This window comes from Moschus berezovskii, chromosome X, assembly GCF_049115385.1.
Source record: "Moschus berezovskii isolate FMDL1 chromosome X, NW_MosBer_1.0, whole genome shotgun sequence".
In the NCBI taxonomy this organism is placed as follows: Eukaryota; Metazoa; Chordata; class Mammalia; order Artiodactyla; family Moschidae; genus Moschus; species Moschus berezovskii.
In genome coordinates, this window is record NC_142488.1 from 127109902 (window position 1) to 127123118 (window position 13217).

Sequence of the window (13217 nt, forward strand, 5' to 3'; positions counted from 1 at the left end):
TCATGTTCATTGTAAAAATATATAAAGATCACAAAATGTAAATAAAAGTCATTTAGAATACCACCATGTGCTGAGAACCACCATGAAAATTTTGGTGTATGGAATTAAGAGATAATGCTGAAATCAGAGAGCTGGGTTTGAATTCCTATTTTCTATCACTACTTACTATACTAGCTCTTGCTACCATTTACCTCTTCAATCTTCAGTTTCTTCATTTGTAAAACAGGGTCAATAATAGTAATTATCTACATCACAGGTGTGAAATTTAAATAAGGGAATATAACTAAAGGTACGTGGTATAGTTTCTGACACAAAGAAGGAGCTCAAACAATGCTTGCTACTAGTAGTGTCATTAGGTTGTGAGAACTGGACGAGCTACATTGTTTTGTAATCTGCCCTTTTAACTTAACCAGATAATGTAAACACTTGCCATATGATTAAATTTTCTTCTACATTATTTAAATTTAAACTTGGTAAGATTATATTATTTTAAATTTAATATTATGAAAATGAAATTTCAATTCTCTATAATAAAAAATCGTATTGAACCTATAACATAGATTTCAGTGGACAAATGAGAAACTGTGTACTTAATTACCATTTATTGAATTGCTTCAGTGGGAATGACAGAATTTGAAAATAAGTCTCTTTATCTGGATTTCCCTGGTGGTTCAGTGGTTAGGACTCCTCGCTTCCAATGCAGGGGGCACAGGTTCAGTCCCTGGTCAGGGAATTAAGATCCCACATGCCAGACAGTGCGGTAAAAAGAAAAAAAAGAAAATAAGTCTCCTTTCATCCTCCAACTAAATAATTGATTCAGGTCAATAATTGATTAAAGGATATTAAAACTGTAGATGACTGAGTGCTGGAGAAAATGAGTTATTCTCACAGTGACGAAGTAGCACTCCATAGATTATTTTCTAATTGTAAATGGGAAAATATAAAAATAAATGGATAAAATAAATATGATAAATAGGAATTCATACTGATCTCTCTGACCGCAGTGATCATGCTAGCCCTCTCCCCTTGCTGATCTGTAACTTCTTTCTCCGATATTGAGAAACTTGGCTCCCATTATCCACAAGTTCAGTTCAGTTCAGTTGCTCAGTTTGTCCGACTCTGTAACCCCATGAACCACAGCACATCAGGCCTCCCTATCTATCACCAATTCCCGGAGTTTACCCAAACCCATGTCCGTCGAGTCGGTGATGCCATCCAACCATCTCATCCTCTGTCGTCCCCGTCTCCTCCTGCCCTCAATCTTTCCCAGCATCAGGGTCTTTTCAAATGAGTCAGTTCTTCACATCAGGTGGCCAAAGTATTGGAGTTTCAGCTTCAACATCAGTCTTTCCAGTGAACACCCAGGACTGATCTCCTTTAGGATGGACTGGTTAGATCTCCTGCAGTCCAAGGGACTCTCAAGAGTCTTTTCCAATGTCACAGTTCAAAAGCATCAATTCTTCTGTGCTCAGCTTTCATTATAGTCCAACTCTCACATCCATACATGACCACTGGAAAAACCATAGCCTTGACTCGACGGACCTTTGTTGACAAAGTAATATCTCTGCTTTTCAATATGCTATCTAGGTTGGGCATTACTTTCCTTCCAAGGAGTAAGCATCTTTTAATTTCATGGCTGCAATCACCATCTGCAGTGATTTTGGAGCCCAGAAAAATAAAGTCAGCCACTGTTTCTACTGTTTCCCCATCTATTTGCCATGAAGTGATGGGACCAGATGCCATGATCTTAGTTTTCTGAATGTTGAGCTTTAAGCCAACTTTTTCACATATAGTTTATATAATGACTTTGTTCAGAAGTTACTGAAGGATGGGATCATAATGATTAACATTTGAATGAAGACCTTGTATTCATTTGTTTATATAACAAATATTTTTGAGGGTCTATTATGTTCCTGGGCTTCTCTGGTGGCTCAGCAGTAATGCAATGCAAGAGACATAAGAATTACACTTAGAAGAAAGGGAAGATGTAAATCTAGTGCAGTATTATTAATGTCTCTAGTTGGTGACATGATGCTTCCCTGGTGGTTCAGTGGTAAAGAATCCGCCAGCCAATGCAGGAGATGCGGGTTTGATCCCTGGGTCAGGAAGATCCCCTGAAGGAGGGCATGGCAACCCACTCCAGTATTCTTGCCTGGGGCATCCCATGGACAGAGGATCCTGGTGGACTACAGTCCACCGGGTCGCAAAGAATTGGACACAACTGAGCGACTTGGCAGGCATGTGCCTAGCATGGGAATTTTTATAAAGTACCTAGTTTAACTAAGGTATTTTAAATCTCCTTTTTTTTTGGCCTCTTGGCTTTCAGAATCTTAGTTCCCCGATCGGGGTTGAACCCAGACCACAGCAGTGAAAGTGCCGAGTCCTAACCACTGGACCACCAGGAATTCCCTTTAAATCTTCATTTTATAGACTATAAAACTGAGACTCATAAAGTCACTTGCCCAAGTTCACAAATGTAAAGGATTATAAATCTAGATTAAGTTAGCTACAGAATCCAGGCTCCTAAAACAGCCACTTTAATGGTGTGAGTTTATTTTTATTTTTTATCTATTTATTTTTTGGCATGTGGAATCTTGCTTCCCTGACTGCCAGGGAAGTCCCCATGGTGTGAGTTTACAATGGGCAGGAACTATGCTGGGGAATGAAGGGTGGGGATGGGAGGGCTTTACAGACAGCCCCCGAGGTAGGGCGGGGCTCTGGCGGGAAGACAGTGTCTAGAGGCCAGCAGGCCCTGGGGCATCCAAAAGGTGAGGCGCTAGGGGGCTGGTGGAGGGGCTGGATCGGTTCCCAGAAGCCCCCGGATTCAGGTGGGCAGGGGAGGCCAGATTCCACCGTCCAGGCCCAGGCTGGGCAGAACTCCCAGATGCTAAGAAGTCTTTCTACAAGAGAGGCCTTGAGCTAGTCCTTGAAGGATGCTGAAGATGGTTTGGATAGCACGGGTAGAATGTACAAGGCATTCTGGGAAAGGTCGTAGACTTAGTTAAAAGACCAGGAATTTAGGAATTTGGAGGAGGGCTAGAGGAAGGGCTTTCCAGGTGAGAATGTACATGTGTATGTGGGGAACAGTGAATAGATTTGTCTGAAAGAAATTTTTTTCATTTGTTTATTCATTCAGCAATAGGTAATAAGTGCATTCTAGGTGCCAGGTGTTAAGTCCTGGGTATATAAAGGCCAAAAAGATTCAGTATAACACCCCAGACTTTAATAGTTTATGTGTAAACAGTATTTGTAGAAAGGTTAGAAAGATAGATTTGAGACACATTTTGAATGGCCTTGAATGCCAGGCTAAGGTATTTCTACTCATCACATTTTACTTTAGAAAACTTACTGTTTATACAACCAATGAAAGAGTTTTTTTGATTTCACTCTAATCACATTAATTTTAGCTACGTATCTGTGTATGTGAGTTATATAAGCTTTAGTTGTGGGCTAGCTTGAGACCCTAGCCACATATATAGATTTTTTTTTTGCAAGATGCATTCCTGATTTTCAGGCACCATGGACCAATAGCTGAATTTGAGAATCAGAGAATTTTGGTACCGGTTTACTTCAAACTCATACTTGATCTTGAGCAAGTTCATTTTCTTTTCTGGACTTCAGTTTCCCCATAGTAAAGTGAGGGAATGGAGCTGGATCAGTAGTTCTCAACCCTATCAGATTAATATCTTCTTTTAATAACAAATGTTTTATCCTTCTCCCTTTGCTGTTGTAAAATAATTTTAATAGATACTAGATAATTACACTTGTCTTACAGATAGTTTCAAGAGACATCAGTATAGCACCACACCTATAATATAAAGGCTAAATAAAAAAATCAATTTTTAATAAGATATATTCAGTCATTGTTAGATGCTTGCACCTATGTGTATTCGTGCGTGTATGCATGCTCAGTCATATCCCACTCTATGGGACCCTATGGACTACATACAGCCTGCCAGGCTCTTTGGTCCATGGGATTTTCCTGGCAAGAATACTGGAGTAGATTGCAATTTCCTCCTCCAGGGACCTATGTGTATAATCATTGTAAATATGATATATATGAATACAGATGAATATGGGACTATTTTATATTGGTGACTCAAATATCACATCTTTCTAAAGGATGCCATGATTTTCTGAAATGTTGGTCAATTTTAATACAGTTTCAAGCCAAACAGTACCATTTTCCCTCAATTTACATGGTAGTTGCATTCCTGGGGGAAAAATAAATGTATATTAACTTGCCTGCCAATGCAGCAGATGCCGGAGACAAGAGTTCGAGCCCTTGGTCAGGAAGAGCCCCTGGGGAAGGTACGGGAACCAACTCCAGTATTCTTGCCTGGAGATTCACATGGACAGAGAAGCCTGGTGGGTCACGGTCCATAGCGTCGCAAAGAGTTGGAAACGACTGAAAAGATTTAGCACACAAAAATACTTTAATTGTAAAATGAAGTTAGAATCTAGCTGCAGATAATCATAAGCAGTTTTTCACTCACGTAAATGGTGGATGGGGGCTTTTGGAAGTTGTTCTCAATTCTTTGTGTGGGTCTCCCAGTGCCCTGCAGGACGTCTGGCATTCTACTATGCTTCTAATACCAGTAGTATCCTTGCGTCGTTTCATTATGTCCCCTAGAGGGTGCTGTTCTCCCTGTTGAAAACAACTAGACTAAAAGAAGCTCTAGTTGCCTGCCCCTTGATTCTTTGATTCCCTGCAGGTGTTTTTACTGAGTGAAACCCATCATATACTGGGTCCTGAATCAAGTACCCTCACCTGTATTTCTGCCTTTGCTTCTTGTGATTTCATTAGAAAGAACATTAAAGACCTGCCTACCTCATATGCTTTTATGTCTTATAAAAGATTTTGAAACTCTGGGATGTAAAGATGCAGAATTATTAATTTTAAATGGATTTTAAAAATGGGTTCCACCATTTAGTTATCTTTTTACATTTGTCATTTTGTCTCAAATGTGCCTTAGGATTTTAAAATAATTTCTTATTTTCTTATGGAGTAGTATGTGTTGTGGACTGTTATTTCCAGCAGATGGCAATGTTTGGTGCAAAAACTACTTGATTTAACAACTGCAGATTTTCTAGACTCTCTTTGTATTTAAAAGCCAAACTTCATAATGTATATTTGAAAGTATCTCTTTTTTTTGTGTTTTATTTTTTCTTCCAGTTTTATTGAGCTATAGTTGATATACAGCATGGTATGAGTTTAGGGGCTTCCCAGGTCGTGCATTGGTAAAGAATTCTTCTGCCAATGTAGGAGATGCAAGAGATGTGGATTCAATCCCTTTGTCGGGAAAATCCCCTGGAGGAGGGCATGGCAACCCACTAGAGTATTCTTGCCTGGGAAATGCCATGGACAGAGGAGTCTGGTGGGCTACAGTCCATGGGGTCACAAAGAGCTGGACACAACTGAGTGACTGAACACTGTATGAGTTTAAGGTGTACAGCATTATGGTTTGAGTTATGTCATGAAATGATGACCACAATAAATTTAGCAAACATTCATCATCTCATATAGATACAAAATTAAAGAAATAGCAAAGCAATATTTTTTCCTTGTGATGAGAACTCTTGGGATTTACTCTTTTAACAGCTTTCATATGTAACATACAGCAGTGTTAATTATATTTATCATGTTGTACATTACATCCCTAGTACTTGTTTACCTCATAACTGGAAATTTGTCCCTTTGACCACCTTCATCTAATTCCCCCTCTCCCCATTTCCACCTCTGGTAACTACAAATATGATCCCTTTTTTCTATGCATTTATTTGTTTGTTGTTTTTGAAGTATAGTTAACTTACAATACTGTGTTAGTTCTTGTTTGTTACAAAACAGTGATCCGATATTTCTATCCATTTTAAAATAATCACCACGATAAGTCTAGTTACCATCTGTCACCATACAAAGGTATTACATAATCATTGACTAGATTCCTCACCCTGTACATTTCATACTTGTGACTCATTTATTTTGCAACTGGAAGTTTGGGCCTTTTAATTTCCCTCACTTATTTCACTCCTTGTTAAAAGGCTTGATATGAGTTAACTTGCTTAAGGCAATGGACAGTAGTCTGGTGAAGAAATGCATGCAATTCAAATTTTGACAAATTAAGTCACACTTTAGTATAATAACAATATTTTAATAATAAAATGGCTAAGACAAATCCTTTCATGCAATGAATATCTATCCCTGGATTTGTCAGTCTGTAAATTCAGATTTTCTAAAAATGATTTAGAAACAATTTCATACTACAGAAAAATTGCTAAAATAACACAAAGAACTCTTGTAGTCCCTTTGACCAGATACTCCAATGTTTAACATTTTACTTCATTTGCTCCATTGTTCACTCTTCTCTCTGTGTCCATTATCATTAGTCTATCTGTGAATCCTTTGAGAGCTAGATGTTGTCTCATCACCCCTAAATCTGCCAGAGTGTCTTTCCCTAAAACAAGCATACAATTGTGCAAACCAGGAATCAATATTGGCATTACAGCATTACATTACCATCTGATTCATATCCATCCATTCAGATTTCGCCAGCTGGCCAACAATGTCACTTTTCCCCTTTCTGGTTTAGTATCCTTTCCAGGATTACATGTTATATTTAGTTTTTGATCTCCTCCATTCTGGGCCAGTTCTTCAGTCTTTCCTTATGTTTCATATTCTTGAAAGATTTGAAGAGTACAGACCTTACATTCTGTAGGATGACTATCAACCTGGGTCTGTCTGATGGTTCTTCATGACCAGGCTCAGGCCATGTATTCTCAACAGGAAGACTGCAGAATGATACCTCATATCAGTAGATACAAAATGTCAACTTGACCTTTCATAGATAATGTTCATCATGAACACTAGGTCATCAGGTGTTCGCTAAAGTCTGCTGCTGCTGCTGCTCCTGCTGCTAAGTCACTTCAGTCGTGTCCGACTCTGTGTGACCCCATAGACGGAAGCCCACCAGGCTCCCCCATCCCTGGGATTCTCCAGGCAAGAACACTGGAGTGGGTTGCCATTTCCTTCTCCAATGCATGAAAGTGAAAAGTGAAAGTGAAGTTGCTCAGTCGTGTCTGACTCTTAGCGACCCCAGGGACTGCAGCCTACCAGGCTCCTCCATCCATGGGATTTTCTAGGCAAGAGTACTGGAGTGGCTTACCATTACTGTTGAATTAAAAGTCATTTCAATTAAAATCCATCATTTCAGTTTTTTAAAAGCAGTGTACATTGACTTTCTTCATACCCATACCCCACACTTCACAAAAAACATAGATACCTAATTTTATTAATTTTTTCTGCCCATTAAAAAATTTTTTTAATTATAAAAGTATGATAATGCATCTATAGGAGATTTGGAAAATACAGAACAAAGTTACTTATTGTTCTATTATATATTGCAGTTATTTTTAAGTAGGTAAATTAAGATTTTTAGTTGGAGCTTCAATATCAAACTCTCAGACATTAATAGGATAAACAGACAGAAAAGTAGAAGGATATAGTAGACCTGAAAAGTACTATGAACCAATTTAATGTAATTAAGATTTATACAATTTTCACACAACAGCAGGATACAAATTCTATTCAAGTTCCCATAGACTATAAATCAGGAGACACTAGAACATATCCAAGGACATAAAACAAGGTGCAAAAATTTCATGGTCTAAAAGTATCGAAATCATACAGATTTTTCTGTTTTCTTATCACTGGAATTATTTTAGAAAACATTATCAAAAGATATTTAAAAATAACCCATGTATTTTCAAGCGCAATGTGACATTTACCAGGAAAGATCTTTGACTTAGCCATTGAAAGCCTCAATGAAGTTAAAAGACTGAAGAAACACAGTGGGTGATTGCAGAGAAGAAAGCATTTAAATGAGAAACTAATATAAAAATGAGAAGTTAATATTAAAGATACTTAAAAAAACCCATGTTTTTTTGAAATTAAATGTCCGCTTTTTAAATGATGGGTGCAGATACCAAATTTTAAATAATAAGTCATTTCAAATATAATTTGGTCAATTTGTTATCTGTGTTTTCCTTTTGCTAAGAGCATGCCATTAATCTAAGGGGTAAGATGCTAAAGCTGAAACTCCAATACTTTGGCCACCTCATGCAAAGTGTTGACTCATTGGAAAAGACTGATGCGGAGGGATTGGGGGCAGGAGGAGAAGGGGACGACAGAGAGTGAGATGGCTGGATGGCATCACCGTCTCGATGCATATGAGTTTGAGTGAACTCCAGGAGTTGGTGATAGACAGGGAGGCCTGGCGTGCTGTGATTCATGGGGTCGCAAAGAGTTGGACACGACTGAGTGACTGAACTGAACTGAACTGAATACCACATTAATGGTTTAAATGTTTATCAGGGATTATCTTTTAAGATATTCATTTATTGAGGCTATTTTATAAGAAAGTTATTGAAAGGTTGAGTTTGATCATACATCAGCAGAAACAACTGGTGATTATATTTTCTTAGGTTTTAATAAGTAATGAGAACCACAATATTAAAAAACTTTTTATCAGTTTGTTGCTGAAACATTTCAAAATACTTAAAGTACAAAAGTAAAATATTAGAATATTCTGTAAGAAATAATGACAGAAATTGAATACTGTTTTCTAAGTAAACAAAATCCTGTAATAATAAACCTGTTTGCAGGAGGTACATTTGGTGTGTTATAGTGAAGCAAGTTGTCTTATAGTTCAAAATTTTAGTTCAATTTAAATAATAATATTGATAATACTTATATGTGGTGAAGTCTTCAAACCATATAGAAAATGTATAAGTAAAATTCTGCCTTCCCTTACTACCCTTCCCCTAATTTCTATTCTCTTCCTCCAAAAGTATAACCATTGTTTTTTCTTCCAGAAAAATGTTTGCATCTACAAAATATGTATATTTTTTTGGAGGGGGAATAGAATCTTGCTTTACATACGTGTCTTACTATGTACTTTCACCTTTATTTTTTCATTTAATGCTATTTCATAGACATGTCATCACCTCGAGATACACATCATTCTTTTTAATGGTTACATAGTATTTCTTAGAATGGATTACCATAGTTTGTTTGTTCCTAATCTGATGGGAATTTTTGGTTGTTTTCAGGTTTTTAAATTTAAAAACAAACCACAGTGACTCTCATTATATATGTCTATGCAGTTTCAATTAAGATGAAAATGTGGTCTGTACAAAAGGAAATGAAGTATGGGGTGGATTTAGGGTGACGGAAAAATAGCAAAAAGGTGCTATTATTTCTGATGAACAGTAAACTAAATTTTTTTCCTAGTCCCTTTCTGAAATGCAATAGTGAAGTGAAGTTGCTCAGTCTTGTCCGACTCTTTGCGATCCCATGGACTGTAGCCTACCAGGCTTCTCCATCCATGGGATTTTCCAGGCAAGAGTACTGGAGTGGGGTTGCCATTTCCTTCTCCAGGGGATCTTCCCAACCCAGGGATCAAACCCGGGTCTCCCACATTGCAGGCAGATGCTTTACCATCTGAGCCACCAGGGAAGCCTGAAATGAGATAGGATATCAGTAAATAAAAGTAAGATGAAAATGTCAGGCTCGATTGCATGATTCTATAAAGTTAGCAGTAAAGAAATGGAGAATGTACAGGCAGAATAACTTTCTGTTTTAGGATTATAACGTATAATAAAAGGTCAGTTAAAGTTTGGTCATGTGATTTTTGTATTTCTGTTTTTAGGAAAACAAACAGATCAGGTGGGGTTCTAGGTGGGATTATATTTTGGAGTCCATGTCTCATACCAGCATTCAGTGGTTTAGGTAAGCTTTATGAATTAAAGAGTAAGTAGCTTCACGGTGGGAAATGTATATACACACAGATATATACATATGTGTATTTTAAAAATTATTTTGTTACCAGAGATGATCTTTTGTTCCTTCTAGTTTTATTGAGATATAATTGACATATAGTAGTATAAGTTTAAAGTGTGCAGCATAATGATCTGACTTGAATTGATGACCACACTAAGTTTAGTGAACATCAGTGATCTTTAGATACAAAATGAAAGAAATATAAAAAATTTCCCCTCAGTGATGAAGTCTTAGGATTTACAGTCTTAACAATTTTCAGTATAACGTACATTAGTGTTAATTATATTTATCATATCGTACATTATATCTCTAGTACTTATTTATCTTACAACTGCAAGTTTGCAGCAGCAGCAACCCCCTATCAGAGATGATCTTGAGTGACAGTTTTTCTTCTCTTTGGCTAATTTCCCCTCTTCTTCTCCTCCCCCACCTCTCTACATACACAAAGAGAAACAAAAAGGAAAATCTGTTTTACATATACTGATGTTTATGCTCAAGGGAAAGAGAAGGCTGAGATGTCCAAGAGATAGCATGTCTGCGTGTAAAGAGTAATACATGCTGGGAAGTAGGCAGGATAGGACTGTGATAGTGGACCCTGTGCAGAAGATGGAAGGAAAACAAGACAGATGCTTTCATTTGTGGGGTCAAAAAGTCTGAACAAAGTAGAGTGTAGGAAAAGCAGTAACCAGCTGGGTTGGAGGAAGGTAAAGATGTCATGAGAGACTGGGAAGAGAGCAGAGAAAGATGAAAAGATTACAGATGAGAAACCAAAGCACTGCAAGTGGTCACTTAATCAAGGCAGGTCATTTAGATGAGACAATTGTGTGGAGATAATGTCTGTGAGTGAAGGTCGATTCATTCTCCAGATGTTCTTTTTCATCCCTATTAGGATGCCAAGCACTAGGGGAGGTGCTTAAACATGGCAGTGAATAAGGCACACAGGATCTGCTCTCAGGAAGCTTACATTCTAGTGGATTCACAGTGGAGGGACTTGATTCCTCAGGAATCTTCAACAGGATCAAACCACAGAGTTAGAAGTCCTTCATGACTGTGGAAGGAAGTTTCAACATGAAACTGAAAGATGGATCAACTGAGAATGTGATGATTGAGGCTGACAGCTAGCATAGGATCTTCAGTTAGTAATTTAGGAGACTGATAAGAGGAGCTGATGAGAAATAGATGAAGCTTTACATATAGTACTTTTCCCCTTCATCTCTTATAATAAAGCAGTTTTGGATGGAAGAAGACTATAAAGATAAAGATGAAAGTAAGGAAGGGTATAATTCTATGAGTATGGTCTTCTGAGCTGATGATTTTCCTTATACTGCCATTGCCTTTGTTTTTTAACCACCAAAATATTGTAAAGTAATTAGCCTCCAAGTAAAATAAATAAATTAATTAAAGAAATATTTTTTTGGTGTATAGTTGCTTTACAATATTGAGGTAGCAGAGTGAATCTGTACAGCAGAGTGAATCAGCTATGTGTTTACATATATCCCCTCTTTTTTGGATTTCCTTCCCGTTTAGGTCACCACAGAGCACTGAGTAGGGTTCCCTGAGCTAACAGTATGTTCTCACTAGTTAACACTTTTATTTTTTAAAATTTCGTTTTATTGAAGTATAGCTGATACAATGCTATTGCCTTTAAAGTGAGAATAGCTCCCATTCTCCTGCTCCTCCTATTTCTATCCTCACTCTTCCTTCTCCTCTACTTCCTTCTCCTCCTCATTATAATGATCATATCTTAACTTTTCTAGAAAATCTTCTGTTGGGGCAATAGTCCACGTCCCATTTTGTCACACCCCCAAGGAGTCTCTTCAAATAAAATTTATTTAAATGGTTTCTTTAAAGGGGTCGTGAAAGGAAAGGGCATACAGATCAATGGTTGGGCTAATCTCTAGTATTAATATTTATGATGTAACAATAAATGTACTTTAGTTTCTGTCTCGAGCTAATTTACTTATGACATTTTAACAGACATTTTAGACATCTTAGCAGCATTTTTCTACAACAGTGCTGATCTTTTCGGAGATTCTGGTGAAACTTTTTTGAATGTGTCTGGATTTGGCTGGGTGGTGGGATAGCAGAAGGTCTTGGTTTTCATTTGGGCATAATTTTTAAGATTCAGGTTTGGAACCAGTAAGAGCTGGTAGGTAAGTGGTCCATGGGATCTTTGCCCTGAAACTTGATAAAGACTTGATAAAGTTAAAAACCTTGATCCATCTAAGGATCCACCTAAGGACTGTCAGTCAGTCATCAATTTAACCTTGACTCCTGGACTTCCATTTTCAGTTTCACGTTCTGGAACTAAGTTTGTGTTCCTTATCTTTTTCATTTCCCCTTGTTTATTTTTGGGGATGTACTCTTAAAAAGTTGTAAAATAACCTTAAGAATAGTGTTGCTTCTATTGCTTAATTGGTAATGAACTTTTGTGATAGAACTTTAAATTCATTTAATATATTGAAGTATTATCCAAATGTATTAGCTTTTGATCCAAATTTAACTTTAGAAAACTGATCGACATGATAATTTGACTGTCTTTCTTTTACATGTGCACACATTTTCTTTTTTACTGTTCAACTACGAAACTTGAGATTTAGCTTCTATTTTTCCTTCTTTCCATTTTCTAGTATCTTGAATTCATTTGTCGTTGTTCTCTTCTTAACTGGAATGGTGGCTATGATCATATTAAGAACTCTCCACAAAGATATTATCAGATATAATCAGGTTTGTTTTCCTGTAAATAAAAATGCACATATTTGATCCAGCCAATATTTGAATGCATGCTTTGCCCAGTTCTCAAGGTTATGTTTCTACTTAGAGTATAACACCTTGAATACAACACATTTTAATGTCTAGTAATTTTGCATATTGTGCTAAATCAAAGTATAGAGTATTATGTAGATTCTTAAAAAGTATAGGTAAGTTTATTAGAGAGTTATTTGCTATCAACTCTTTGGTTATATACCTTTCAATGTTCTGATCTTTCAAAATATCATTATTTAAGATTTTCATTAATTTGGAACATGAGAATATGTACAAAACATCGTAAAATACTACAATTTAGGGCAAATTTAGTTTTATCTAATTTATACTCTTTTGAGTCTTATGATCATTTATGTATTGATGAATTTTTAATTTCTATAGAATTAGTTGAATTTTTTTGTATGTTTAATCATGTTGCTTTCTTCATGAAAATCAAGCCAGTTGTGTGCTTTACATAATTAACACACTTCCTTCAGTGCAAAACTTAGAGAATGGCTCATTTGTATGGCAGGATCACATACCTGCCAGAGACCTACTTTATCCAAAATGAGCCATTAATTTGTCTTTAGAGGAAAATTAGTTTTCTCCTAACTTTCAGGGCTCTTGTAACTTT

At 36.8% G+C, this 13217-nt stretch overlaps 1 protein-coding gene across 1 annotated transcript in view; it reads left to right on the forward strand.

Moving 5' to 3' along the window:
- Nucleotides 1-13217, forward strand: part of LOC129564584 (transmembrane 9 superfamily member 2-like) — an 87541-nt gene that overhangs the window by 30067 nt on the left and 44257 nt on the right. Inside the window, exons 8-9 of the mRNA XM_055438672.2 lie at nucleotides 9708-9787; nucleotides 12469-12565. Of these exons, the coding sequence (XP_055294647.1) occupies nucleotides 9708-9787; nucleotides 12469-12565 (177 nt within the window). The remainder of the gene's footprint in view (nucleotides 1-9707; nucleotides 9788-12468; nucleotides 12566-13217) is intronic.